Source organism: Mobula birostris, chromosome 11 (assembly GCF_030028105.1).
Source record: "Mobula birostris isolate sMobBir1 chromosome 11, sMobBir1.hap1, whole genome shotgun sequence".
NCBI classification, from domain to species: Eukaryota; Metazoa; Chordata; class Chondrichthyes; order Myliobatiformes; family Myliobatidae; genus Mobula; species Mobula birostris.
The window spans coordinates 6,659,397-6,687,235 of record NC_092380.1 but is presented as its reverse complement, the minus strand read 5'-3'; the positions used below and the strand labels follow the sequence as shown (position 1 = coordinate 6,687,235).

The 27,839-nt window shown below is 39.0% G+C and overlaps 1 protein-coding gene across 10 annotated transcripts in view; it reads right to left on the bottom strand.

Annotated features, from left to right (window-relative positions):
* Window positions 1-27,171, bottom strand: part of LOC140204772 (activating transcription factor 7-interacting protein 1-like) — a 145,846-nt gene extending 118,675 nt beyond the window's left edge. For 2 of the 10 annotated variants that reach the window (XM_072271545.1, XM_072271544.1), the window contains exon 1: window positions 26,064-26,319. In XM_072271545.1, the coding sequence (XP_072127646.1) occupies window positions 26,064-26,092 (29 nt within the window). In that variant the 5' untranslated portion in view covers window positions 26,093-26,319. The other 8 variants (XM_072271547.1, XM_072271542.1, XM_072271549.1 and 5 more) reach the window with 7 other exon arrangements.
* Between the last annotated feature and the right edge of the window lie 668 nt (window positions 27,172-27,839).

The following is a 27,839-nucleotide window of genomic DNA, read 5'->3' as shown; positions in this document are numbered from 1 at the left end:
GCACTGGCCTTCATCAATTGTGGAACTGAGGTTAAGAGCCAAGAGGTAATGTTGCAGCTATATAGGACCCTGGTCAGACCCCACTTGGAGTGCTCAATTCTGGTCGCCCCACTATAGGAAGGACGTGGAAATCATAGAAAGGATGCAGAGGAGATTTACAAGGATGTTGCCTGGATTGAGGAGCATGCCTTATGAGAATAGGTTGAATGAGCTCGGCCTTTTCTCCTTGGAGTGACAGAGGATGAGAGGAGACTTGATAGAGGTGTACAAGATAATGAGAGGCATCGATCATGTGGATAGTCAGAGGCTTTTCCCCATGGCTGAAATGGCTAGCACGAGAGGGCATAGTTTTAAGGTGCTTGGAAGTAGGTACCGAGGAGATGTCAGAGCTAAGTTTTATACGCAGAGAGTGGTGATTGCATGGAATGGGCTGCCGGCACTAGTGGTGGAGGCAGAAATGATAGGGTCTTCTAAGAGACTCCTGGATGGCTACATGGAGCTTAGAAAAATAGAGGGCTAGGGGTAAAGCCTAGGTAGTTCAAAGGTAGGGACATGTTCGGCACAGCTTTGTGGGCTGAAGGGCCTGTATTGTACTGTATGTTTTCTATGTTTTTAAAAATCTGATCCATTCATTATCACTCCAGGTCAATGAATTAAACACAAGTGAAAAACTACTGGTTTTCCTATACCTGGATAGAGTACCAGTATAGTCGATTACCACTGATGGCAGACATCTAATAATTAAAGACTGACCAATCTAGTAGAATTAACCTTTTGCTAATAAACATTCATCCAAATAACTTAACAAAACACTGGTTAGAATACACTGCAGAATATTATGTGCAGCTCTCTAGTCATGATAGCACTGGAAAAAGTGGAGGAAATTCACAAGGAGTTTGTATAAATTGGAGGGTTATAGTTTAAGAGAGATCCGATAGGCTGAGGCTCACTTTTTCTGGAGCACAAATCTTGACCTGACAGATATATACCAAATTATGACCACATTTGAGAGATACTTAGATAGACATGGCAGTGAAGAATACTGCCTTGAATACAGGCAAATATGTTTTCAGTAGATGTGCAAAAGGATCAGCAGGAACGTGCCCATTTCTCTTTTGTACGACTAAGCCTAAAAAAAACTTATCTAGTAGTCAAAATAGGAAAATGAAGCACAAATATCATTGAGAAAGACCAACTTTAATTTAAAAAGAAACAAAATTAAAGTTTCCAGAGATTTGGCAATTTATTATTATTCACAAATACTCGTTCAGGACACAGAAGAATGAAAAATGCTCACAGGTGTAAATGTGCAAAAGGTAGCTCACTTCTGCTTTTGTTTTGCTGGAGTTGGATGGACTTCATATTCTTCATTTCACTTTAGTAATTTAGGGATGCTGCTTGGAACAGGCCTTTCGCACCGTGCCAACCAACAACTCCCAACTTAACTCTAGCTTAATCACAGGACAATTCACAATACCAATTAGCCTACTAACCGGAACATCTTTGGACTGTGGAGGAAACTGGAGGACTCTCAGAAAACTTGTGCATTCCACGGGGAGAACCTACAGACTTCCTACAGATAACGTCAGAATTGAACTCCCAACGCCAACGCCTCAAGCTGTAATAGCATGGTGCTAACCTCTACATTACAGTTTACACTTCCCACCATCCTGTGTCAAAATGTGAACAGACTGTTTGGTTTCAAGATTGACATAAAAAACACATTTTTTTTAGCTCCTATACTTCAAAAAAGGAATAACCTCTGCGGTCTAGCAATGATTAGATTTCCTGTTAAAACTATAAATACTTTTGAAAAATAAGCAAAGAACTGCAAATGACAACTGCTTTACCTCAAAACTGAAAGATCAGTACTTTAAAAGGATAATTGTATAAAAAGAATGTTCTTTCTGAAATCACTGCAAATTTTGCTGCGCAGGGTATCTGAACATGCACACTGCACTAGTCATCCCTCCTCACTTGCTCATAGACTTGATCGGTTTCAGCACTATGTAATACGTAAAAAAGCATGACAAATACAAGAGATGCTAATCAGCATCCGATTGTTGAGCAGTGTCTAATTGATCATGTACCCACAGACTCGGCTCAGTTCCGCAGCATGTGCTGCAACTCCACTTGCCATCTCTCACGCCCAACTCAGCTGCACTTCTGCTGCCCCAGGCATTAGTTCCCTTCGTCTCCTGAGACAGCTGACAGTTGCTAAGCAACCAGGCTAATAATTAGCTCAAAGCAGGCTAAACAACTGGGCAGAACGCCAGTAGTGAACAACAGAAGAGAATAAAAACATTTCTCCAAATCTATTGGCAGGGTAAGTGAACCAACGTCAGTGCCCTCTCCCAGGCCGACATCTCCTGCATTGAGATTCTAATCGACTCCCAAGAGCAAACCATGCAGTTCATATGCCTGGCACCAGACTTGCAAAACAAATTTATTGTGAACTCCACCACAACAAAAAAAAGACTGAATGATCTTCTCTGAGAGTGTAACTAGCACAGAGATTTAAGGGAATCACAAACCTATGATAATTGAGAATGGTAAATGAGTATGGCACTGAGAATATAGTCCATTCCATAGTAATACAGAGAAGCCAAGTCTAAATGATGAAATGCACCATCTCTCCAATGATCCACTTTGAATCCCCCTGCTTGTCTTGTCTACAGTCCCACATTGGCTTGTCAGCCACCCAAGAACAAATGATTCTCAAATGATTCCCAGAGAAGCAAAAAAGAACACGCAAACTTGAAATATGAGCAATTATTGTTTAAAGAAACCTCATTGGAAATATAGGAAAGATTCACTACCCCTCAGGATAAAATGATTCCCATCTTAGGTCCTATACGGCCTATCGCTTATTTGGAGACAGATTATAGAAACATCAATCTCCATCCATCCTGATAGATGTGACAATCTTTGAAAGTACTATCACAACATCGTCACTATTGCAATCTTACTTGCTTATCTAATTTGAATATTGAGGACCAGGAAAATAACTTAAGCAAAGATACTGTATTGTTTGTGATATAATAAATCAGTAACTACTACTAGTTCTACATAACAAAAACTGGAAAACAGTTTATTGGGTTTCTGTCCAATTATCAGTGCAAGTTCCTACCATCTTCAAAACAAGAATGGATTTAAATATGTTTTTATAGGAAATATCATACAAGTGAGAATACAGATTTAGAAAAAGTGAGCAATATTAAATATTCTACAAAATTAATGATTATGTTGATTGGATTCTAGATCTCCAGATTAACCATTATCCAATGCACACTTCTTAGAATATTTCTAGTCTATATCTGATCTGCTTCAAGCAGTAAGTAGCTATATATTTTGCTACACATCACCCATGTCCAGACTGGTGCAACGTGAATCAGTCATTCAGAAAATTGGAAGATCACCAGTTCAATGTGGAGGTGCAACTAATGAGCAGGATACAAATCTGATATTTAAAACAAAAGGGGTGCTGCAAATGTTTCAAATGTAAGATTAGAATACCTTCCAACATTAGTGAAGAGAAAAAAGTAAACATTGATACAACTGAAAAATAATGAAATTTACAATCAAGCATCAGCTTTCTTGAACTCTCAGCTAATATAACTAAAATACCCAGTCTTCAAAATAAGTCATACTAAACTAAATTTTCAGGTTAATGCAAAGACTATAATTGAGCACCTGGGTTTACATTCCTTCCTGCATTATTTCCTCTGCCTCAGAAATTGTAAACATAATACTAGAAAAGTCAAAAACAGTAAAATATCATTATATCTCGTAAATAAGAAAAACCGGACAAAGCAGTCGTTGAGGTTCAAAAAGGGAGGAGAGATATTCAATTTATTTCAATAAAGCAAAAGAAATTCAATACAACTGCTCAAAATGATCTGTTTTATCTTATTATCACTTCAATTTGGTCCACACCAGAGCACAATAATCACAACCCTAAAACAGTGAAATAACCTCCTTCTAATTCAAGCTTAAGACTTTAAAACTACTTATTAATGTTTTGAACAAAATCTGATATTTAAGTAAGAAAAATAAAGGCAACATCTCACTATCAAAAGTAAACTCAGTCTAAAATTGCCTAAATATGTCTTTTTCAGGTCACTCACTAGATCACTGCACATCTTGTAAATTCCAGGTATCTCTTTGACAGCTGGTTACATAGATTGATTGGAGAAAATGGGTAAGACAGATTCTGCTCCTGATCACATACTATGATTATGACTGGAAAAATACAGATGTGGAATCAATATTTCCTATTTATTAGACTGGCTCTATTTCAAGAGCAACTTTATACCTTAGGATTTTATATAACCTTGTTATATCTCTTCTGTAATCTATCCTTGAAGCTGGAGAATGCACTTTGAAGTTCCGGATCCCAATCCCTGAAAATTGTATAAAGTTGCATTAAGAATGTAGCATCCCAAATCACCATTCCCAGCCAAATTAGTTATCTTTCAGCAGAATTAAATGATATTTGACAAATACACAAGTTCTTTCCATTAAGAATTATCAACACTACTCCCTAAATATAATCCCAGTTAAATCAGCGAAGAAGTAAGCAAAACACTAACATTGGGTCATAATTCAATGTGACCTAGTTGAAAAATGAAGTTGAATCTCTTGAGGGTGCTGATGCATACTTCTTATACCAGGACCAAAATGAATCAGAATCATGTTTAATATTACTGACGCACATTGTGAAATTTGTTGTTTGTGGCTGCAGTAACTGCAATACATAAAAACTACAATGTACAGTCATCCCTCGGTATCCGCAGGGGATTGGTTCCAGGACCCTCAAGTCCCTTATATAAAATGGCGTAGTATTTGCATATAACCTACGCACATCCTCCCGTATACTTTAAATCATCTCTAGATTACTTGTAATACCTAATACAATGTAAATGCTATGTAAATAGTTGTTATACTGTATTGTTTAGGGAATAATGACAAGAAAAAAAAAGTCTGTACATGTTCAGTACAGACGCAACCATCGTAGCTCTTCTGGGAACGCTGATGCTGCCTCAGCATCAGCTGATGCAGATTCTCCCGTGATCTTTAAGTTCTTGAGGCTGTAGCGCCTTACATAGCTAGCCAGCCATCCCTTACTAGCCTTAAACTCCTCCCTCTCACTCACAACACGAGCAGCGAACAAACGAGACGCGAGGCAAACAATGCTCAAACAATGAGTGCTGGAGAGAGGCTGAGGATCTGTGAAATGGCGGGAGGCTACAGCAGGGTATGCGTACACATCACTTCCTTCACGTGGATTCAGCGTACTGCTCGGCACGCAGCAAATTCAAGTTTTGCTTTTTGGAACTTCCTGGAATTTTTTTTCTAATATTTTCGATCTGCGGTTGGTTGAATCCGCAGATGCGGAACCTGCAGATACGGAGGGCTGACTGTAATTTACAATAAGTAGATACATAAAAAAAAATTAAGTAATGCAAAAAGAGCAAAAAAGTGCGGTAGTGCTCCAATGTCCATTCATAAATCTGATGGCAGAGGGGAAGAAGCTGTTCCTGAATCATTGACTGTGTGTCTTCAGGCTCCTGTACCTCCTCCATGATGGTAGCAATGTGAAGAGGGCATGTCCTGGGTGATGGGGTCCTTAATGATGGATGCTGCCTTTGAGTTACTGTCAGTGTCGATTGTCAGTGATCAATTCTGGTACGCACTGGCTGAGGAAACCAACAATCCAGTTGCAGGGGGAGCTACAGAGGCCTGGGTTTTGGAGCTTGTTGATTAAAAATGAGGGCATGATTATGTTGAATGCTGAGCTGTAATCAATAAATAGCAGTCTGACACAGGTATTCCTATTGTCTAAGTGACCCAAGGCCAAGCGGTGAGCAATTGTATACAATGCAGACCTATTGTGCAATAAGCAAATTACAGCAGGTCCCGGTCCTTGCTTAGACAGAACATGATTCTGGCCATAAGCAACCTCTCAAAGTACTTCATCATAGCAGATGTGAGTGCAACTGGGCGATAGTCACTGAGACAGTTCACCCTGTTCTTCCTGGGTATTGGTATGATTGTTGCCCTTTTGAAACAGGTGGGAACCCCTGACTGTAGCACTGAGAGTGAAGGTGTGTTTCAACACGAAAGTTGATTGGCACAGGTATTCAGTGCCTTACCAGGTACACCATCAGGCCTGCCATCTTGTGAGGGTTCACCCTCTTGAAAAATATTTTGTCTCCGAGGCAGAGATCACAGGGTCACCAAATGCTACAGGGATGTAGTTTTATTCTCCCTTTCAAGTGAACACATCTGGGAATGAGCATCACAGCCAGTCATGAGGTTAGGTTTTGCTTTGTAGGAAATAATGGCCTGAAAACCATCCCACAGCTGAGGTGCATCTGATTCCATGGCCAACTCCAATCAAATTGTCTTGTTGCTCTTAAGGTAGCCTTCTGTGGGTTGTACCCAGACTTCTTCTATACTTCTGGATCACCAGTCTTGAATACCACAGACCTAGCCCTCAGCAGGTTACTAATCTCCTGGTACAGCCATGGCTTTTGGTTTGGGTATATCTGGAAATACAAAATAATCTGCAGATGCTGTAAAAGATCAAAGCAACACTTTCAGTACGCTGGATGAACTCAGCAGGTCGGGTATATCTGGCATGTTCTTGAAGGCACACACTCATCCACACAGGTCTGGATGAAGTCCATGTCAACCGTTGCATATTCATTCAGATTTGAAGATTAATCCTTGAATATTGTCCAGTCCACCAACTCAAAGCCGTCCTCTAAGTGCTCCTTCGCCTCCTGACTATACCTTCTTGGTTCTCACCACTTGTGCCGCGAGCTTTAGTCTTTGCCTATACACAGGAAGTAGAAGTACTGCCAGGTGATCGGACTTTCCGAAATATGAGAGTGGGACAGCACGGTAAGCATTCTTTGTGGTGGTATAACAGTGGTCAAGTGTGTTGGCTCCTCTGGTTCCACGGGTGATACATTGGTGGTAGTTGTTCAGAGACTTCTTCAAGCTGAACTGGTTGAAAATACCAGCAATGATAGGGAAGGCATTTAGGTGCTTTGCTTCATGATTGTTGATCATAGTGCTCAGCTCCTCCACTCTCCGCATGACTTTGGCCTGAGGCTACCAAGATGGTGGCAGAAAACTCCCTCGGTAGATAAAATTTGACTGCTAGATGTTCCAGGTCGGGTGAGCAGGATTGAGACAGAACCACCATAATGAGTGAATCATAAAGCATACTTCAGCTTCTCTACCTTTAAAAGACTGAGATGTCCTGTTTTTGCAGGGAATAGTGAAGCCATCAGAATATCCCTAGTATGGTTTACTTAATTGAATCTGCATAAATAAACTAAGAATCATGCAAAAATAAACCTTACCACAATCAATTTCTCAGTGAACATTATGTGTAATGCAAGAATGATGAATATATTCAATGGTTTGTATTATTCCCTACCTGTAAACACTACTGTACCACACTGGCTAAAATAAATTTGAAATTTAAAACTTCAAAAGCATACTATTTATTCTAGTCTAATCAAATAAGTTTCCCAAGAAATGAAAAGCAAGCACGAAGTCTGAAAAAAATGTATTCCTTTTCCTCAGTTCTTAATATAACAAAATACATAAACATGCCTGTTAGCCAATTAGTGAATACACTAAGAAAAATACATATTCCATCTTAAATTTGTCTGAAGCTTGTACAGTATGGCAAGAAATGCAAAGTATGTAATCTTTTATAGCCAAAAGACCTGGCTAACAATGCAATTACAAAATTATTAACAGGAAACTCAGTTCTTTTAGGACATTATTTAGAAGTTCTTCAAAAAATGTTCTCCAAACAACCCGTTTCTTTTTTTAGAATAAAAATAATAAAATCATTACTGATAGCATTTTACTTGTCAGTCTATTTGGATCTATTCATTAAATCTATTCCCTTTTTCTAATCAGTACAGAAACCTCGTTACTCCAGTATACCCACACGTGAAATTCCAGTTATATTGTGCATGTGTCTGGCTCATAAGATGATAATCCAGACCTTTGTTTCACCTCTCTCTTATCCCTGGACACACAGAATACAAAAGGTAAAACACAATCATTTCCCCTTGCTGTACTTTATACACACCCTGAGCAAAAATTATGAAAAATAACTGTACATGAACTATACTCAATAGACAATTTATAGCATAAACATACGATTAGAGGTTTTCTCACAAGATCCGATTGTTCAACAATCTTCAAAGCTTCTGGAGTCGAACAGAGAAGTTACTGGGTGATTTGGCTTGGGAAAGTCAACTGATATTTATGAAAATTAGAGCATTTTACACTCACATGGGTATAAATCAACACTAGCAACTTTAAATCTTAATTCAAACGAGATGTTAAGTGACTAAAATCTGTGCTTATATTCATCAAGTGAGATGAGTATAAGCGAGATATTTGTTAATAAACACTCCAGCCAGAGGCAAATCAAGATGTGAAGTTCTGCCTTATGGATGACAAATGCAATTGCAAAGAATGCGATTCCAGAAAACAAGTCATTGTTAAAAATTTAGTAAAAACTACTGCAGCAGTCCAAAAATACATCTTTTAAAAAAAAAGGAGCACAAATTCCTAACCCAGGATATCATACAGCCAATCATAACTAATGAAGTACTTGTATCCCACTTGACTGGTCAAAGGTGACCTCTAGAAAATGTTACCAATTAACCAGTTTTGTGGGTTTATTTAAAATCTGATGCCAACATTGATTTTAATACTTGGAAGTGTTAACAGCTATAATATGCAATCTGCCTCTTAAGTGGATACTGGGGCTAGCTTTCAACTGTACCTGTACAAAAACCTAATTGTACATTGTCTTTTAACAATAACATCCAGTAAATGTTACAGCTTTAGATAATATCTGACAGATGGCAAAATTATATTGTTATTATGGCATTTTAAATTGAAACATTCCATTAAAGTAAAAGCCTAAAGTAGATAACAGAAAAGTTGAAGGATCCTATATCATTAATGTTGAAAAGATAATTACATTATTTTAAATTGGTATCACTAAACCAAAGTATTATTACGTACCTGTTTTTCCAAAAATCAAAAATACTATTGATTTGAAATCAATGGTGAATAAAAATAGAAATGTAATTATTACTTTGAAATTTCACTTTGCTTATTTATTACTTTGGACGGCTATCAAAATGCCAATAAATAGGAATCAAAAACACATTTGTTGTGAAAAATGACAAAAGAAATATCCAACTTTAGCTCCTGATTAGTATTATGGAATGTTGCAGGCACTACATGTGCTTTCTGCAGTAGTTATTCAAATGACCGTGGATGGTGTCAACATGCACTGGAATATGAAATTATGAGTCAACAATGAATTATCATTAAATGAGTACATTTACCGTACTGCCTTAGCCAAATTTCCCAGTTTCTAAATAAAACCAAATGTACTCAATGGTATTACAAATCATTCTAGAAGATTCTAAATACAAATTGACATTTTTAAAAATGGTTCTTAGTGTGTTTTGTTTTGGAATGGAGAATGAAGAAAAGGAAAACTCAATAGCACCAGAAGTTATTTTAAAAATTGTGTTTGGCTATACTACAAAACATTGGAAAAACAGAAGGCATGTCAAAGGATTCCCTAAAATATTCAAATATAGAGAGGAAGGTTACTAGCCAAAAAAATTGAGTCTATTCAAAAAGAATACAAAAGCAACATTGAGCATTCATGGATGACCAGGCCTTTGTATTATGGATGATTTGTGCAACACATGATGAAAGAACATCACAGAGGAAGACTCAAATGAGAAGATCCTGGAAGCTTGAGAGAGATTGCGCTTTGAAGACGGCGTTGAGGATCTGGCACCAGCATAATCATTATGCAAGATGAAAAGTGAGTGTGGTCAACTGGTAAAGTTAGTTTAAGAAAATTACTGACTAAAATATTAATCAAACATTAAAACTCTAGTATAATATTTAAATACAAGACTTTATTGGTTGCAACATATAATAAAAAGTTAAAACATAAGTCTAAACTAAAACGAGTTAACTACATTAAGAATCAAATTTATTATCACTGGCACATGGTGTGAAATTTGTTTTGCGGCAGCAGTAAACTGCATTACATAACAATAAATTACAGTAAGTATATATAAAAAATTTAATTAAATAAGTAGTGCAGAAAGAAGGGAAAAGATACGAGGTAGTGTTCATGGGTTCATTGTCCATCCTGATGGAATAAGCAATCTGATGGCGCAAGGAAAGAAGCTCTTCCTGAAACGCTGAGTGTGTCTTCAAGGCTCCTGTACCACCTCCTTGATGGTAGCCATGAGAAGAGGCATATCCTGGGTGACTTTCACCAGCCACCTTCTTCCCATCACCTATCCCACCCCTCCCTCTTCAGAATCCTATGATGGCTGCAAAACTATGGGAGAGTATCATTCATCTATCCGTCATAAAGTCAACAGTATTCTTGGTTCTGGAGCTGTCTAGATTTCAAAATTTGCAGAAAATTCCTTTTCAAAATAAACTACTACTGAACAGCCCACTTTTGCACCATTCAACACAAAGAGAATACAGCTTTACCAGAATACAGTCTGGTAATGATTGACTAAACCAGTAATTGCCGATCCCCTCACCAGCCTTCCATATGGTCACAGTTATTACTTACCAGAGAGAAATAACAAGATACTGATGTGCACCAGTTGAGAATGGGTTAAGTCCTGTGAATTCACATAAACACTCAACCACATTAAGCGGTCTTCACTTGATTTTAACAGCCATTTTCATAGTCCCAAATCCTAGAATTTTGATTAAGTAGGCGCTGAACCTCCATTTAGCAGCCATTTTGGTCCTCCTTAAGGGTTCCAGTAGACTAAATTCAAAACAGTTTTTCAAGAAACATCGCAAAAAAATTCATGATATACAATCAGCAGGACATAACTGTTTAAATTTAAGAGTTTACGCTTAAAATTAGCAGAAAAACTCGAAAATCTGAAAAAAAGAAAAAACATTGAAAGCAACAGGAGAGAAAAGCTGTCTGATGTTGGTTAGACATAAAAAGCAATAAATATTTAATATTGCTTACCTGCTTATAAAAGTTGATAAGTGATATTTGCACTTCCTTAAATAAACCACAGAAACTTGCTCAAGGCATTTTTGCATGAGGGGAAAACAGCCACAACAAATGTCAGCCATTTTGAGGTTGCCGAGACACAGCAGCTGAGGTTACTGTAGCTTCATCCTCACTTACAGTGACTTCTCTACAGAGAGTTATTAGAAAATGGTTTCCTACCCTGCATCATCTCCCTTCAATGATTCATTCACTTTAGCTTTGGTGTGGGTGTGAACGTTGGGGCATGTGTGTATATATGTTACACAATATTCTTTGCCTGCTACAGTCAGATAGCTGCAAGCACACAACCACATAACAACAACAGGACTTACCAGCAGACAGCAAGCTCTGATTGTTGGGTGTGCAACTACAGCATAGCAGATGTGTCTAGAGGCGGCCCCACACTGACGTCAACTGCCTGTCAGTCACACTAGGCAATTAGCAAACAGGATTCTACAGTGCAAGTTTACTTGCTGCTTCCTGGCAATCCAGGCCAGAGATTCCAAGATGCCAGAGAGAGCCAGACGGCTATTAGAACCACCAGGCACCAGAGGGAGGGGAAAAACAACAAAAGAAGCCCCACTTCAAGAACATACAGGAGGAAATTGCCAGAATGCAAGATCTGTCTCAGCCCTTGAACCCATTAATTGACTATATCATGCACCATAATATATGAATGACTCCCATCTTTTCCAAATTACTTTTGTCTGAACACATTTACAGTCAATTATACCAAAATAAATAGGGATCCCCTCCCCCCCTCCTGCCCCCAATATCAAATCTCAGATCTTGACATTTTAAAATCAAACAATTCTAAAAAAAAACTTAAGAATGTTACCCTGTCAAGGTAATCTGAGGGTCTATCATCAAGGCAAATGACACCCCAACCAACTTAAATCTCATCTACATCATACTCTCATCGCCGGCACAACAATCATTAACATTTTAAATCTAGAAGTTCAAACTATTACATTCCCCCTTTGTGTTGCATTTTCTTCTTACTGTATGAAGCACACAGCCAGCAGCACAATCTGCTTTTCATTTCACTGGATTTCACTGGTGAGAAAGATCACGTTCACAGCACCCCAGAGAACATCTTAACAATTGTAAAATATAGACTGTGGTCAACGTGCATTATCCTCTGTACATGCACGCATTCCCTTTATATGTGATATTCTTTGAGATAACCATGCACTTTTTTTAAAAAAGAATTCTGTTCAGGTCTCCGTTACACCTCAAAAGCAAAAAAAAATCAACTTCAGATAGCTTACTGCATCAAGGGCGATACAAGAGTTTAACGTTTCATTGCAAAATTGGAGACAAACAAATATGGAAAACTGTACTGGAAAGCTGCAAGGTCAACTGAAAGACATTGGTGAAAACACTGAAGGTCTTGGGATTTTAGTCGTCTGTGTGAGATAAATGTTGAAATATTATTGATATAATAACTAACGATCACATTTCACAACAGCAGATCACCAAGAAATACAAATCTTAAATGAATGTCAAACTGAATAGCGAGTTTTCTATTAGAATGGGGGGGGAGGGTCTGATAAAATAGATGCATGTAAAGTAAATTTACTCAAAAGTATTTTTATCCTTTCCTTTTGTAAACAAAAGAAGACATTGCAAATGATAAATTTTTGCTGCAGATTTCAGAAAACTACCAAAAACTGCACAAACCTCCCCCCCCCCGGGCATTTATCCATACCATTAGGAATTTCAAAGTAGAGACTAAAATCTATATTTATTAAACCTACCCATGAAAAATATTCAAGGTATTAGATTCACAGAAAATGAAAAAATATATATATAACGTCCCTCTCTATTATGACACACATCACATTGCACACTTTTGATTTTAACAGCTTTCCTGTGAGATAATTACAAGAATAGAGATCCTCTTGCACACTCATTTTTATGCATGAAGCAGACTAGATTAAAGTAGGTAGAGAAAGGAAGCACCTAAGGTTCTAAAGAGATTTCCAGTCACATGATTCCAGCTGTTAAACTCTTTGTATAATGGAGGAAGTCAGAGCACCAGCAGAGTGCACAAAATGGCTGCCTTGTCTGCACTGCAGAGAACTATCTCAGGGGCCCACATCATAAATGGGGAGAGGCCAAACTACCCACTTACTTTATTTTTGGTTAGTCTTGAATTTAATAAGCACTTAAAAACACTAGAATATTCAAGCTCTTCTGTTCCAAATTTTTATTTCACTCAATGCAATTCACAAACTGAATGCAAAAGGATGCATTTAACTGCAGTGTAATCACTATTTCTCCTGACCAGTGGGGAATGCCACAGCAATGAAAGATTTTCATTATTACTACAGAGTTAAACTAATACAGCCTTTTGCTCACTATTCTATAGCAGAAAGGATTATTTTGCAAAATTAATCTTCAGCAATGCCAACTATCAGCCATTTTCATTGCACAAGAAGTTTAATCAAGGTATTTTGCAAACTGCTCCGCATATTTTTTTTCCATTTCAAAATGGCACAGCTGTTATATTAGCTATAGTTTGTAAAATTTAATATTTAAATAGTTGCAGATTAATACAGTCCATTAATGCCGTCGACAGTTGTAAATATCAAATAAACTCAAACCCAAAAGGGGCCTCTAGAAATAGAAACGCTCCATGTCAACTGTTTCAATGAGACGGCGACAACTAAATGTGCATTATTGAGTAACATGATTACTATACTTCACACATATTATTTTAACGAGTGAATACTTAAAAAAAGGCATCAATCTATCATACAAATCAAAAGTTAAAAGAAACAAGTTAATTTGCAATATTTCAGAAGACGCAAGTGTCACAGACAGAGAAATTTATTGCTCATTCTTACGTGACTTGAGAGGGCAGCTAAGTCACTTTCTTGAACCAGTTCTGGTGAAGGTACTTCCTATGCTGCGGGGGGGGTGGGGGGGTGGCATGTTCCATGATTTTGACTTGAAAGAACATATTTCCAAGGCACCGCACTTCTCCCTAATTTTTCCTGATAGTGGAATCCAGAAAGAACCCTACATTTTTGCTTGAATCTTGAAATTTAATCAAATAGAAGTTAGTTTTTCAGTCACTTGGTCTAATCATACAGCATGGAAACAGATGAGCAATGTACTCATCAGGTTCTCAAATTCTGTAACTGTGTCATTCAATGGAAAGAAGGGATCTTAATGTGTAGGCACCACTTGTATAACCATCTTTAGCTTTAATGACCAATAGCAAACTTCTATTCAATCAAATAGTGTTAATCTTTTGTGTAATTTTTAATATTATTCCCAGATTGTATCATTTCCTCTAACCCATTTATTTTCTTATCCTTCCAACCAAAAAGCGAAAACTTCACTGAAATTTACTACTAATCCAGTGACCAGAAACTTATACGCAACTTATTATATAGCACAGTCTCCCACATTCTTGAGTTACTTGTTCTAAATGTTAAAATTTACAAACGTTATCAAACATGAATTAGTTGTGTAGGCTATTTAGCTTTCGTACTTGCTTCCAAAGGCCGCACAGTTCCAGGTACCTACCTGGGCTTGATCTTTACTCTGGGTGCTGTCATTTGGTGTTTACGTTCATTTTCATGGTTACATTGATTTCCTCAACGGTCTCAGGTTTCTTGCCAATTTCAAAACAAGCACTGGTTTCTTAAATGGCTACTGAAAATTACCCCTTCATGTAGTTAATGGCAAAAAGGGTCAAATGAGAATTAAAGGGAGGGAGAGAGAGAAAGTTGCGACAATACAGGGAAAGTGGTTAATGGTATTACACCCTAAATGCCAGCATGGAAACAAAGAACAAATTGACTTCCTTCTGCATTAAATATAATTCCATAAGATGATGCTTAATTATTATTTTTAAGAGATACAGCATGGAATAGGCCTTTCTGGCCCTTCGAGCTGCACCGCCCAGCAACCCCCAACAACCCTGATTTAACGCTACCCTAATCACAGGACAATTTACAATGACCAATTAACCTACCTGGTACATTCCTGGACTGTGGGAAGAAACAGGAGGACTTAGAGAAAACCTACACATTCCACGGGAGCGTCATCTTTCTGTGCAACCGTACGTCCATAGACTTTCAGTAATAAAAGGAAATCAACCAATCTGTCTTGATTATGCTCATGTGACAGAACCTCCAGAACTCTAATGAATAGAAATTTCCACTGCCTCTGGGCAAAGAAGAAGCGTCCCTGAACAGCCAGTGTCTTATTTCGAGGCAGTCGCCAACCGCCCTGAACAACTCAGCCAAAGAAAAAAGAATCAATTCCACATTTACCTTGTCAAAGCTATAAAGAATTCTGCATGTTTGAATAAGATTACTTCTCACTCTAAATTTAAGACCATACAATAGCAATTTACTTAGCATTACCTCATACAACAAACCTAACACCCCAAAAATCAATCTGATACTTTTATCATATTTTATCTCTTGTAGCATAGAAAGAGATCCCTTCAGTCCAGCAAGGCCACAACAACCAGCAGGCACCCATATACACTAATCCCAATTTCCCTTTCACATTCCCCATTAGCCTACACATCAACACATTTATTTTTGCCAAGTAAGAGGAAACAGAATCTGTAAAAACCCATCTGGGTTTTTCTTCCTTGGGTTAGAAGACCAGACTAGTACAAAATATTCCTGATGCAATCTCACCAGGTCCCTATACAATTAGAGTAAATAACCTACGCTCTTGCTCTCAAATCCTCCAACAACAAATAGCTGATACCATCTGCTTTCTTGCTTGCTGTACCTCTATGGTGACTTCCTCCCATTCACGTACAATGATACTCAGGTCCTTCTGAACACCTTCAACTTTCAATCCCTCGGCATTGAAATAAATTCTGAACTGCTGGGTTTCCACAACCTTTCACCGATGGACCCCAATAGCCACAGGCCTCCCAATCCAAATGTGGTCCTTTGACTACTCCTCTGCTGTTTGTCCACCAACCAATCTTCATCCAGGCCATTGTGATCCTCAATCTAAGGTGGTTAATATTACTTAACAATCTTGGAAACCTCCTGGAAGCACAGGTACAAACATTGGCTCAAAAAGGCATTGGTTACCTGATTTACGCTGCTTGTTACAACCTTAAAAAATAGATTTGTTTCATCTTTCATAAATTCACATAGAAACTAAAGGAATTTAACAGTCAAAGTATCTTGTTACCACTTCTTTACAATAAATTTGAGCCTTTCTCTTTTAGAGACTAGAAATAGCACAGCAGAAATTAGCTAATTTTATCTCCCAGGTCTCAGCCCATAGCCCTGCAAAAATGGGCATCTTTTAAAAACAGTTAAAAATGTTTCTGAATCTCACATGCCCGGATCACAATTTCCTTCATATCCTTCTATCCAGCTATATATTTCTATTTATTGTCCTTGGCCTGCAAAGATGTTCAACACCTCAAATAAAATCTCCCCTCAGCTCTCCTTATTCCAAAGAAAGCAACTTCAGCCTTGCAAATCCCTTCCCATAACAAAACATTTACAGCCTTGTTTAACAGCCTTTAAAAATTTCTGCAGTGTCTATTGTGACTAAAACTATTCCCTGGACAAGTTTTAATTCTGCAGCCATATTTGAATCCAATTTGCGATCCAAACCCTACAATCATATGCCCGTATCTTAATATCATCCTCCATGGAGTCTTACCGAACAGCATCTGAAAGCTTTGTATCGTACATACTACTTGTGCTTTCTTAGTGAATTCTTTGAAGAGTCAATAGACTGGATAAACAGGAGTCCTTCTGAAATACTCATTTATAGCTTGCCTTCCTGGGATTATGTTATTTTATAGTGTAACAAGGACTTTGGTGTGATAACATTGGAGGGTAAGATACTAACCGATTCACACTAAGATTAGTCATTTTGACCTTTTCTGCACCATTCCTTTTCCATTGCCCAAATGTGTTATTAAAAACAGTAGGAATGGCTAAAGTACAGTATTTTCATTATACAAATTGATTATTGAGACAGGATTATTATTCTTTGAACCAGTTTAGGCCTGAGCTCGTGAATTTATGAAGACAAGAAACTGATCTCACTAAAAGATACAAGCCTCTTAATGGAACTTATGAAGACAGATACAAGTACGTTTTCCCCGGCAGTGTGTCTAGAACCAGGGCTTAAGGTCTGGACATAACTGGCTGGCTATTCTGGATAGATGAGAAATAAGAAATTTCTCATAAGGAATGTTTGACATTCTCCACCCAAGCACACAAAGGAGGCTCAATAATTGAACATATTCAAGAGATACAGTAGATTGACATACTTTTGAATTAAGGGATGTGGTTTAGTACAGGAAAGTGACACTGTTCATTACCTGTTTACTACCAATCAACTTCAAAAAAATCCAAACGAGACATAGGTTAGTCATTCAAAGGCTATTGAATAAATCAAGTTTACTTCTGTAATCCATGACTGTGCATTCAAGACCCATAGAGAATACACCTTGGCCTCTGGTACTACATAATTTAGTAACACGTGCAAAATACTGAGAGGAACTCAGCGGGTCAGGCAGCACAGCATCTGTGGAAAGGAACAAACAGTTGACATTTCGGGCTGAGACCCTTCATCTAGATTTCCAGAACGTGCAGAATCTCTTGTGTTTACTATATCACTTGCAAGTTTGTAAAAATCAAAATTGGGACTCCACCCTACCAAGACTTTGTCATTTGCCACAAGAACGTTGAATAACATACAGTTTGTGATCTATATGCCTTAAATCAACTAAGACATCACTGAAGATTCCATTCGAAAAACACATGCAACCACCCAAGGCAGCTCCATATTTGAGAACTCATTTCTGGAGTCATAATGGACATCACTGAGACAAGCATCATGCAAAAGCAGAACTGGGATAGATCACAGGAAGGTCTCAACTCACAATCTCTCCCAAGTCTCCAACTTAACATGCCATAGCAAAATGGGAAAACCTCTCTCATCTGACCACAGAGCTAAAGCAACAGGCAGGTCACGTCTCATTACCCAATTATGCTCTTACAAAGAGCAAGATTTACCTGCATGTACTGAAATGTGTTCAAAAATGGAAAGACGTCAATGAGAGCTGAATATGAAGAATGCAATGTTGGAAAAAAAAGTAGTCAGAGTCATAGAACATTACCGTATAGAACCACTATACTACACTATACCAGGCCCTTTGGCATATCTAGTTTGTGCTGAACCATAACTCTACTGAGTTCAATTGACCAGCACCTGGACTACAACCCTCCGTATCCCTCTCATACCTTTCCAAATGTCTTAAATATTGAAATTGACCCCGCATCCACCATTTGCGCTGGCAGCCTGTTCCACACTCTCACTACCTTCTGAGTGAAGTCCCCCACTCATGTCCCCTTTAAACATTTCACCTTTCACCCTTAACCCATGACCCACAGTTGTAGACTCACCCAACCTCAGTGGAAGAAGCTTGCATGCATTTACCCTGTCTATAACCCTCATAATTTTGTATACCTCTATCAAATCTCCCCTCAATTTTCTAGGTTCTAGGAAATAAAGTCCTACTCTATTCAACCTTTATTTATAACTCATGTCCTCAAGTCCCTGTAACACCCTTATAAACATTCTCTGTACTCTTTCAATCTTGTTTACATCTTTCGAAAAGGTTGGTGACCAAATCTCCACACAAAACTCCAAATTAGGTCTCACCAACATCTTATACAATTTCAACAAAACTTCCTAACTTCCGTACTCAATATATTAATTTTTGAAAGCTAATGTGCCAAAAGCTTTCTTATGACCCCATCTACTGTTAACGACACTTTCAAGGAATTATGGATCTGTATTCCCAAAAATTGCACTCCTCAGTGCCCTACCACTCACCGTTAAAGACCTACCCTAGCTGGTCCTCCCAACGTGCAACATCTCACAATTGACTGCATTAAATTCTACCTGCCATTTTTCAATCTGGTCCAGATCCTGCTGCAAGCTTTGAAAGTCTTCCTTAGAAACTTTCCAAGGGAAGACTACCATCAGGAAACTTTCTGATCACATATGACAAGCTCTTTCCATCTAACCCTTTTAAAATATGGGAGTCCCAATCAATGTGGAAAATGAAAATCACCTACTATCATTACCTTATGTTTCCTGTAACTGTCTGCAATATCTCTATGAATCTGCTCCTCTAAATCCCACTGACTGTTGGGTGGTCTATACTGTAATCCAATTAACATGGCCATACCTTTCTTATTCCTCAATTATAACCATAAAGCCTCTGCAGTTTGTCCTGACTGAGGACTGTGGTGACATTTTCTCTGAATAGTAATGTCCCCCCTCTCACTGTAACATCTATAACAACTGAATCCTGCCAGTCCTGCCCCTCCTGCAACCAGGTCTCACTAATGACTACAATGTCATAATTCCACGTGCTGATCCATTCTACAATACTCCTTGCAATGAAATATACGCAGCTCAGAAAATTAATCCCACCTTGCTCAACCTTTTGATTCCTGACCTTGTATGTAAGCTTAACATCTTTCTCCACAACCACTCCATTATCTGTATAGTGCTCTGTACCCATCCCCCTGCAACTTTAGTTTAAACCACCCGTGCAGCACTAGTAAACCTTCCCACTCATATATCAGTCCCCCTCCCGTTCAAGTGCAAACTGTTTCCGTTGTACAGGTCCAACCTTCCCTGGAAGAGAACCCAATGATCCAAAAAACTAAAACCCTCCCTCCTGCACCAACTCCTTAGCCACATGTTAAACTAATGATCTTCCTACTTCTGGCCATATGATGTCTGATTATTTCTCAACAGTATTAGATTGTAAATGGAGTAAATGTGATGACCATCAGAAAGAGCAAGCTCACTAATATATTTATCAATGTCAGGACGTTATCAACTGGTGCTGAACCCATGATGTGTACTTTCAAATAACAATGACTCAGGCGTAACATAATTTTGCCCTGAAATAGCCTAAAAAGGATTTAAGGGTACTGATACAAATCTATCCAGTGCCAAAAATTGTAAAACAATTTTGTTTCAAACAAACTTTAATTGGTATATTACTTATGTATACATTTTCTTTAATTTTATATTACACACATTTCCATGGTAATAGGTTTCAAACAAAATACAGGACGCAAAGAAGTAGATATTCAATAAATCAAGGATCACACTACATGCATATGGCAGGCAATCGTTTGAGAATCCCAAACTCTACTTCACAATAACCAAATTCAAAACAGTGTGACAGTTGTGAAGTCAGTTTCAATAACTTAAACGCAAATGAAATTGCTAATAAAGAAAATGATATTAAAAGATTAAATCTATATAAAATTATAGCAACATTCAAATCATAGTACAGGGATTTGTTGTGGGAGATTTCATGAAAGTTAAAATATTGTTAGTCCCCATGATATCTGCTTTTAAAGCAAATTCCTTCAGCAAGTCCCAGGCACCTCTTTATATGAAAAAAAATTGACATATTTTATTCAAAAGATACATTTCAACCACTGAAATTTTTCTTTTCAGATGCAGTTCATGGAGAGCTCAGTAGAGTGATTTCACACCATTTTCAAAATATTAATACCACACTACAGCACATGAAGTGCACATAGAAAACCTGAGTTTGAAGATGGTAAGGGGGAGAAAAAAAAGTGATCAGGTGAGGACCGGGGGGAATTAGGATTAAAAAGCAAAACAGACAGCACTGTATCAGGTCGATTGTGAGAACATGGCAAGTATGTGTGCGGCATTAATCAACTGGGTCTCCTTTTCACAGACTTTCAAATGCACACTTTTTTTTGTCTTGGCAGGTGGGCTCAGGTCCATCACTCCCATTTTGCAAGTTGTCCAGCATGTACAATTACTGAGATGACTCAGTAAAAACATTTAACCAACTACTCATCATTCTTGCTCCACCCATACATAACAGTGACCATTGTGAAATCATTGAAGTTGTTTGTTTGCTGACGTTACTAGAATTTCTATTGAAAGAAAGTTCGACTCAAATCCTTGTATGCTCAACTGAAGCAAAATGTCAAATATGATTCAAGAGGTGACGGTCATGTAAGTTTGGATCAACTAGAGAAGTGCAAAACAACAATGGAATGGTGATTTCTCCAAGCATATCCAATAAATATCAGGCTTATATGCAGTTTCTGCATGTGTGCTAACATCACTGAGCAATGGTTGCCAGTAGCTGCTTGCATTGTAATGCCCTTTATAAAGAAAGAACATTAGAAAGGCAACAATATGCATCAACCAGAATAATCTACACCAAGGAAATTTTAAAAGTTCAACAGGGATTATTGTTCAAATTCATTACATCCAGTCAACTATATCATATTTACCTCCTGCATTTATAGCCAAATAATGGAATTCCCTGTGTCGGAATAAGACTGTAAGACCACAGCAAGTTGGATACCCACCTGAGGCAGCAGGCTCATTCTTTGTGAAACACTGCTGTCAACCTAGATGGAAGACATTGCAAAGAAAGCTGAGAAAAGTAACCTTATAGCTCTTCTGCAACCTCAATAGCAATATGCTGATACTTCCATCTTGCTGTAAATAAAGAGCTGGGGTTTACCTCAGCTCTTTTTTTTTGGCGTGTGCCTGCGTGTGTGTGTGTGTCTGCGTGTCCGTGCGTGTGTCCATGATGATGGATTTTTCATGGCTTTTTACAAGGCGGAGAGAGAGAGAGAGAGAGAGAGAGAGAGACTGTGTGGCGTGCCATTCCTCACACTGATTTTACAGTATTTTCCCTTTTGTTTTTTTACGAAGTCGAGTTGCAATCTCGACACTCAATCCAGCACGGATGGAAAGTGCACTCGGGAGCGGACCTGACTAGTTTCGAACTCGGGAACCTCCGCTCCCGGGTCCGGCGCCGATGTCGTTGCGCCACCAGCCGGCCCAGGTTTACCTCAGTTCTACATCTAAAATAGAGAAAGACAAATATAATGCAATGTCAATTCAGATGTAAAAAGCGAGGCCTGGAAGTATGGATGAGGCACACATATTTCAAGGGAAATTCAGAAATGAACTGTAAAGTATAACGAGTTATGGGTTCCTTTGGATTAAAAGACATATTAAAGAGGAGATCTTAAAATGCAGAAAGCAGCAAATTCTGATGACACTGGAAAACCATCCTATGCTGTATCAGATATAATACGTCTCTCACATTTGCTCACTATAAACGCGAGTTGTGAGGAGGTGCAAAGTCTGCGGAGAAGGTGATGGTAGGTGGAGTCAAAAGAAGGAAACTTGATATTAAAAAGTTTCAGAAGAATGAAGTTTCAAGAAGCTTAGCAATCAAGAGGAATTCTGCTGTCCGTGTCCATAACACTAATACGTACAGCAATTCATTAGGAAGGCAAATGGCACGTTGATCTCCACTGCAAAGAAACTGGTGGCCAGATTGATGCATTGTTACGCCCGTACAGGATTTGCACAAACCACACTTGGATAGACCCATGCATCATTTTAGCTTCCATTTCAAAGGATAATGCAATGAAAGGAGCATCCGAATGAGACAACTGCACTTTGAAGATGATGATGATGATGATGGGCATGAACTTCAAAGAATGAAAGGCCACTTCTGTGAAGCACCCACTTCTAAAAAAAAATTAACAGGATGGGTAAAGCAGCCACTCCTCTTGCCTCTAAATAGGAAGTACAATCTCAGGATAAATAGCCATTTTGGACTGAGATGAAACATTTCTTCAGAGGCACAAAAATAGTTGGAGTTCTCCTCCAAGACGGTCCTGGATATTCAGTCATCAATTATTGACTACTTCCAATTGGTTTTTGGATTCTAAAGCAATAAAATATGGAATCAGGCAGGGATGGGGACTTCAGATAAAGAAACAGCGAAGATATCGAATAGTATACAGTCTACTCCTTGTTTCTCTTATGTTAAGAGGGTACAGTGCACGAAATGCTGCACTGAAGTGACAAACAAAACCTTACACTGAGCTTTGTTGATTTTAGTTGAGCAACAAAAAGCTTGGGAAGGAAAAGGATTTCAATAGACTTTATAAATGAGAAAGTAGAGTAAAAAAAATTCCAGAACTTCCAGGCTTCAAAGAAAGTCATATTTTGCTACCTGGCAAAGTAGCCTCATCACTCAGCTACCTTTAGAAGGAATTCTTATGATTTTAGTATTTAAAAATCTTTAATATCTTGTAAATCAAATTTACAAACAGGAGGTTTTGGAAGGAGAATTAAGGGATTTTGTCCCTTATTCGATCATTTCCAGTAGCTTGATACCACACAAAAATCAGATCTTTCAGGTCTTGGATCCAGTTGCAAGTGAAACAGGCTTATGGTATTTTACCCAAACACTGCAATTAAAATAAGCAAGCTTATTGGTGTGGCTGTAGATTCCCTGCTTGTTCCAGTTTACATCTCAGGCCCTTCCCAGTCACAATTCTGGAGTTGTCTTCATATTCTCCATATAGCAGCCTCTCAGATTGAGAATTACCTCTTCTTTCTCAAGACAATGGAAAACCACGAATTCAAACTCTTAATTCAGCTGACATAAGGGATCATCAGTTTAGTCCCAGCAGACTGCAATGAAGATGTTAGAACTATGCCAGTACAGTCATCATGAACAGGGTTTACACTTATATGGCATCAATGGCAGGTACAAGAAGATTCACAGGCACACCAAAAGATTGGAACAAGTTGTCCCTTTTTTCCTTTGACAAGTACCGCTGAACATAATTATTATGCAATTTCAGATGCCTTCAAACTGGGTGCGCCGTCAGCAAACTTTATATGAATCCTTTACCTTTTTGGGAGATAATAGTAACAGAAGCAAGGCAATATTCATTACCCATCTCTGACTCTCTGCTCACTCAATTCATTGAGGTGAAGAACAAATAAATACCTTTATCACAATCATCTGCAGAGAAAACTGGAGAAAAAGGGGCCAAAGTTCAGAAAATGACTGCACTTTGAGAAAATGTTACTTGAGCTCAATGGCCTTCAAGTTCCTTCTATTCAAAAACTGTGGGCCAAACGCACAAATTTCCAGATGTAATTAATTCAATTTCACAACATTCCTTCACAGTTGGTAGATCAACACAAATTAATGTTTTAAAATGTGTAACATACATACAGAAAGGGCCACTAACATCATGAAGGATCCCATCCACCCTGTTCAATGATTGTTGTCCCACTCCCATCAGGGAGGCCACGTAGCTCCGTGCCAGGGCCACCAGGTCAAAAAGTTACTTTCCCCAAGCAGTATGTCTGATCAACAGCTCCACCCACTAACCCACCCCATCACACCCACAACTACCACTACTTTTTCATATCCTGTCAGTCACCTTATGTATAGACACTCCTGTGCCTAGCGTCACTTTATGGATATTGAGTGTATGTAAGCTATTACATGTATATGTATTTATATATTTATTGTGCTTTTTTTATTATTGCATTCTTCATCTTCTGTGGGTTTTTTTTGGTGCCACAATGGATCTGGAGTAACAATTACTTTATTCTCCAGATACTTGTCTACTGGAAATGACACTAAACAATCTTGAAACGCTATGTTACTTTATGAGTACAGTCAGGTGATAATCAACGTGAAAAATTGCTGTAAACACCAATTTCACCAGTATCTGTAAAAGTGGACCATTGTATTTAAGCAGTGAATTCACCTTAGACGTCATTCTTCAAAAACCTTTCACAGTTACCATCTCAGGTCAGTAAAAGGCATATTTTTATTTCAGATTTTTATCACATTTACGGCAATATTTGGGAAAAACAGCATAAAAATTAAAAATGGTTCAATGCTGTGATATAGTTTTAATTTCCCGAAGATTGTGGCACTGAGCAGAACCCAAACTCCTCAAAAAAATGTCAGTTGTACATCTCGGAGAGACTTCTTTTGGATGAGTGAGGGATTTTTTAAATATTTGCCACACAAGGGATTTGGATTAATCTCGAGAGATTTGCAAGATTAAAAACCAACAGCAGGAATAACTGATCAAATTTAACATTCAGTAAAAGAATCAGATTTTTTGTTTCTCTCGCCACATGCATATACTTTATTTCATAAAATATACATAAGGTTGTGCAGATCAGAGTCAATTTCTCAAATGACCCATATCAGATGTATTCCCACAAATGAGGTACTGTACAACACAGGTTTTCATGCTGTTCAGAATTTTTTTACTGGAACTAGTGAGTGAAAGATAATCAAAAATTAGGTAAGTATTCCCCCAGGACATGTATTTCATGGGCAGCAACAGGCATGCAGTCCATTCGGGTGCATATGAACATTCAAAATTGCAAAATCAATAAATTATTAACACTGATGCATCAAGTCAAATCTAACTGCACTGTGCAAACACTCTTTGTTAAAAATCACCTGCTCACAAGCACACATGGGCAGACGATGTAGAATTCTAAATATGGATTGCAGCTACAACAATGCAGCAGGAAAGGAAGTGCAGCAACAGCTGCATGCATTCATTTGTTGTCTTCTTCCCCCTAAGGAGAAGTGTGCCCACGTTGGTGGGGAGGGAAGGGAAATAAAGCTGAACTCTGCAAACTTCAGGGGGGGGGAAATCTATCTGCATGGTTCAAGAGAAAATAATTTCAATGTGTCTTTTGGATCAATATAAATCAGAGTTAGACCTACCTTGCCGTGAAGCATCTAGCGAGGTCGCCACACTTGCAGTTTGAAGGGGGGGGGGTGAAAAATCCCGCAACCACCACGGTCAGAGCGTGTGGTTTGGCTGGGAGCGCCACGCGCATGCGCAGTCGCACCGGCGGTCTCGTGCAGCAGCCATGCAGCTCCAGTGCAGCCGCGCGCGCCGGCGCGGGTCCACCCGGGCCGCCCCGCAGGGGCGGAAACACCACGCACCAACGAGAGCCAGGCAGGGAGCGCGAAGGATTACACAAAACACACACACGGGAAAAAAGGGGACTCGTTCCGCACAGCTTAACGCGGGCTTACCTGTGCGACGGGTTCAGGCGCCGTCTCATCAGTTCGCTCTTACCTAGCCCTCCCTTTCCCCCCCAAACCGACGAACCCGCCTTTTTGCCCTCTTGCAGCCCCGCCGTCTGTCCGCCAGAGCCGCCGCCGCCCGCCCCCTCATAACAAAGATGGCGGCTGCGCGTGGCGAGTATGCAAATGAGCCCTATACTCGCTCTCCAGAAATCAATAACATGTTCCCGAGTGTCCACCCCCTCCGGCTTCCCTCAATGTATTCACTGCACACCAGTGTTCATTTTTACTTTTATTATCCGTCCGACAGGAGCTCCCCCCCACCGTTAGTGCCGAAACACTTGGCCAAGCTGGACGCTGATATGCAGATAAGGCAAGCTTCGCATGCAAGTCATTAGGCATCTCACTGCCAATCAACGGCCGCCGTGTAGTGGGCTGGATCGTATGCAGATCATGGCGCGTTGATATTCAAATTCAACCGGGAGCGCTACCGCAGGACAATTGGCCGGGGGGGCGTGGTATGTAAATACATTGGGCGCTGATTTGCATAGCAGCCCGGTCAATGAGATTTTCAGCGTCGGCCGTTTTGCAGCGAAGCAGGCGCTTGGTTTTCCCGACTTTTGATAACGTTAATAATAAGGTGCATATTGCATAGGTTTTACATTACTCATTACGCATCTATGTTCAATTAATTCCCGAACTCAAAGTAATTTTAATGCCTTTTAAAATCTGTGCACGGAATACTGAGAATAAATGTAATTTAGGTCCTAAAACACTGCCTGAAGACGTTATCTTGAACACTACAGTTTACTAAATCTCCTTTATTTACATTTCCGGTCAGCACCGTTTCAGCTTCAGCCGTTTTGCAGCGAACCAGGCGCTTCGTTGTCCCGACGTTTGATAACATTAATAATAAGGTGCACATTGCATTAATTTTACTTTGCTAGTATTAATAACGCGTTTATTTTCAATTCTAACTTAAAATCATTTTTAATTCACACGGAGTGCCTCTGAGATAGTGTAGTTTGGGTCCCACAAGACTGCACGTTATTTTCAACACTTACCATTTGCTAAATATTTGCATCGGCAGCATCGGCGCTTGCATTTTTCTGCCACTCCCACGCACTTCCGCGGGCGGCCGCGGGCGTCGCTGTTGAGCTCCAGGGCGAGCCGCCGCAGAATTTACCGTGGAACTTCTGGGAGACACGTTGCAAAGAGCCACTCTCGCAACAGCGCGAAGTTGCCTGTCTTTGCACTTACTTAACACACGATTTGAGCAAATTCCTGCCCTCCCCCCCCCCAAAAAAAAAGAAGCTTTGTATCGTCATGCAAATAAGAATTTCATTTAGGCACGGGGAGGGGGTTGTTTTTGCTGCAGTAAGCGTCAAAATGTTACCATATACTACCTTGAGCTTAATTTTCATGCAAGCTTTTTGCAGGAAAATAAAATACAATAGAAATAAACAAAAACTGTTAAGCAACCAATGTGCAAAACAAAGTAAGTTGTAGAAGTAAAATAATAAGTAAAATTTTTAAAAAATAAAATTGAGTTATTCAGTCATTGAAAGTGAGTCTAGATTGTGGAGTCAATTCAGAGTTGTGATGAGTGAAGATTTTTAGGAAAATGAATTAATGAGAATGAATTATTGATTCTAAGTCTGGCATGGAAATAAAAAGGCATCCGTTAGTCTTGCAAGACCATGGATCTATGCCTGGAAAGTCTTCACTCTCCAGGGCACAGGCCTGGGCAAGGTTGTATGTAAGACCAGCAGTTGCCCATGCTGC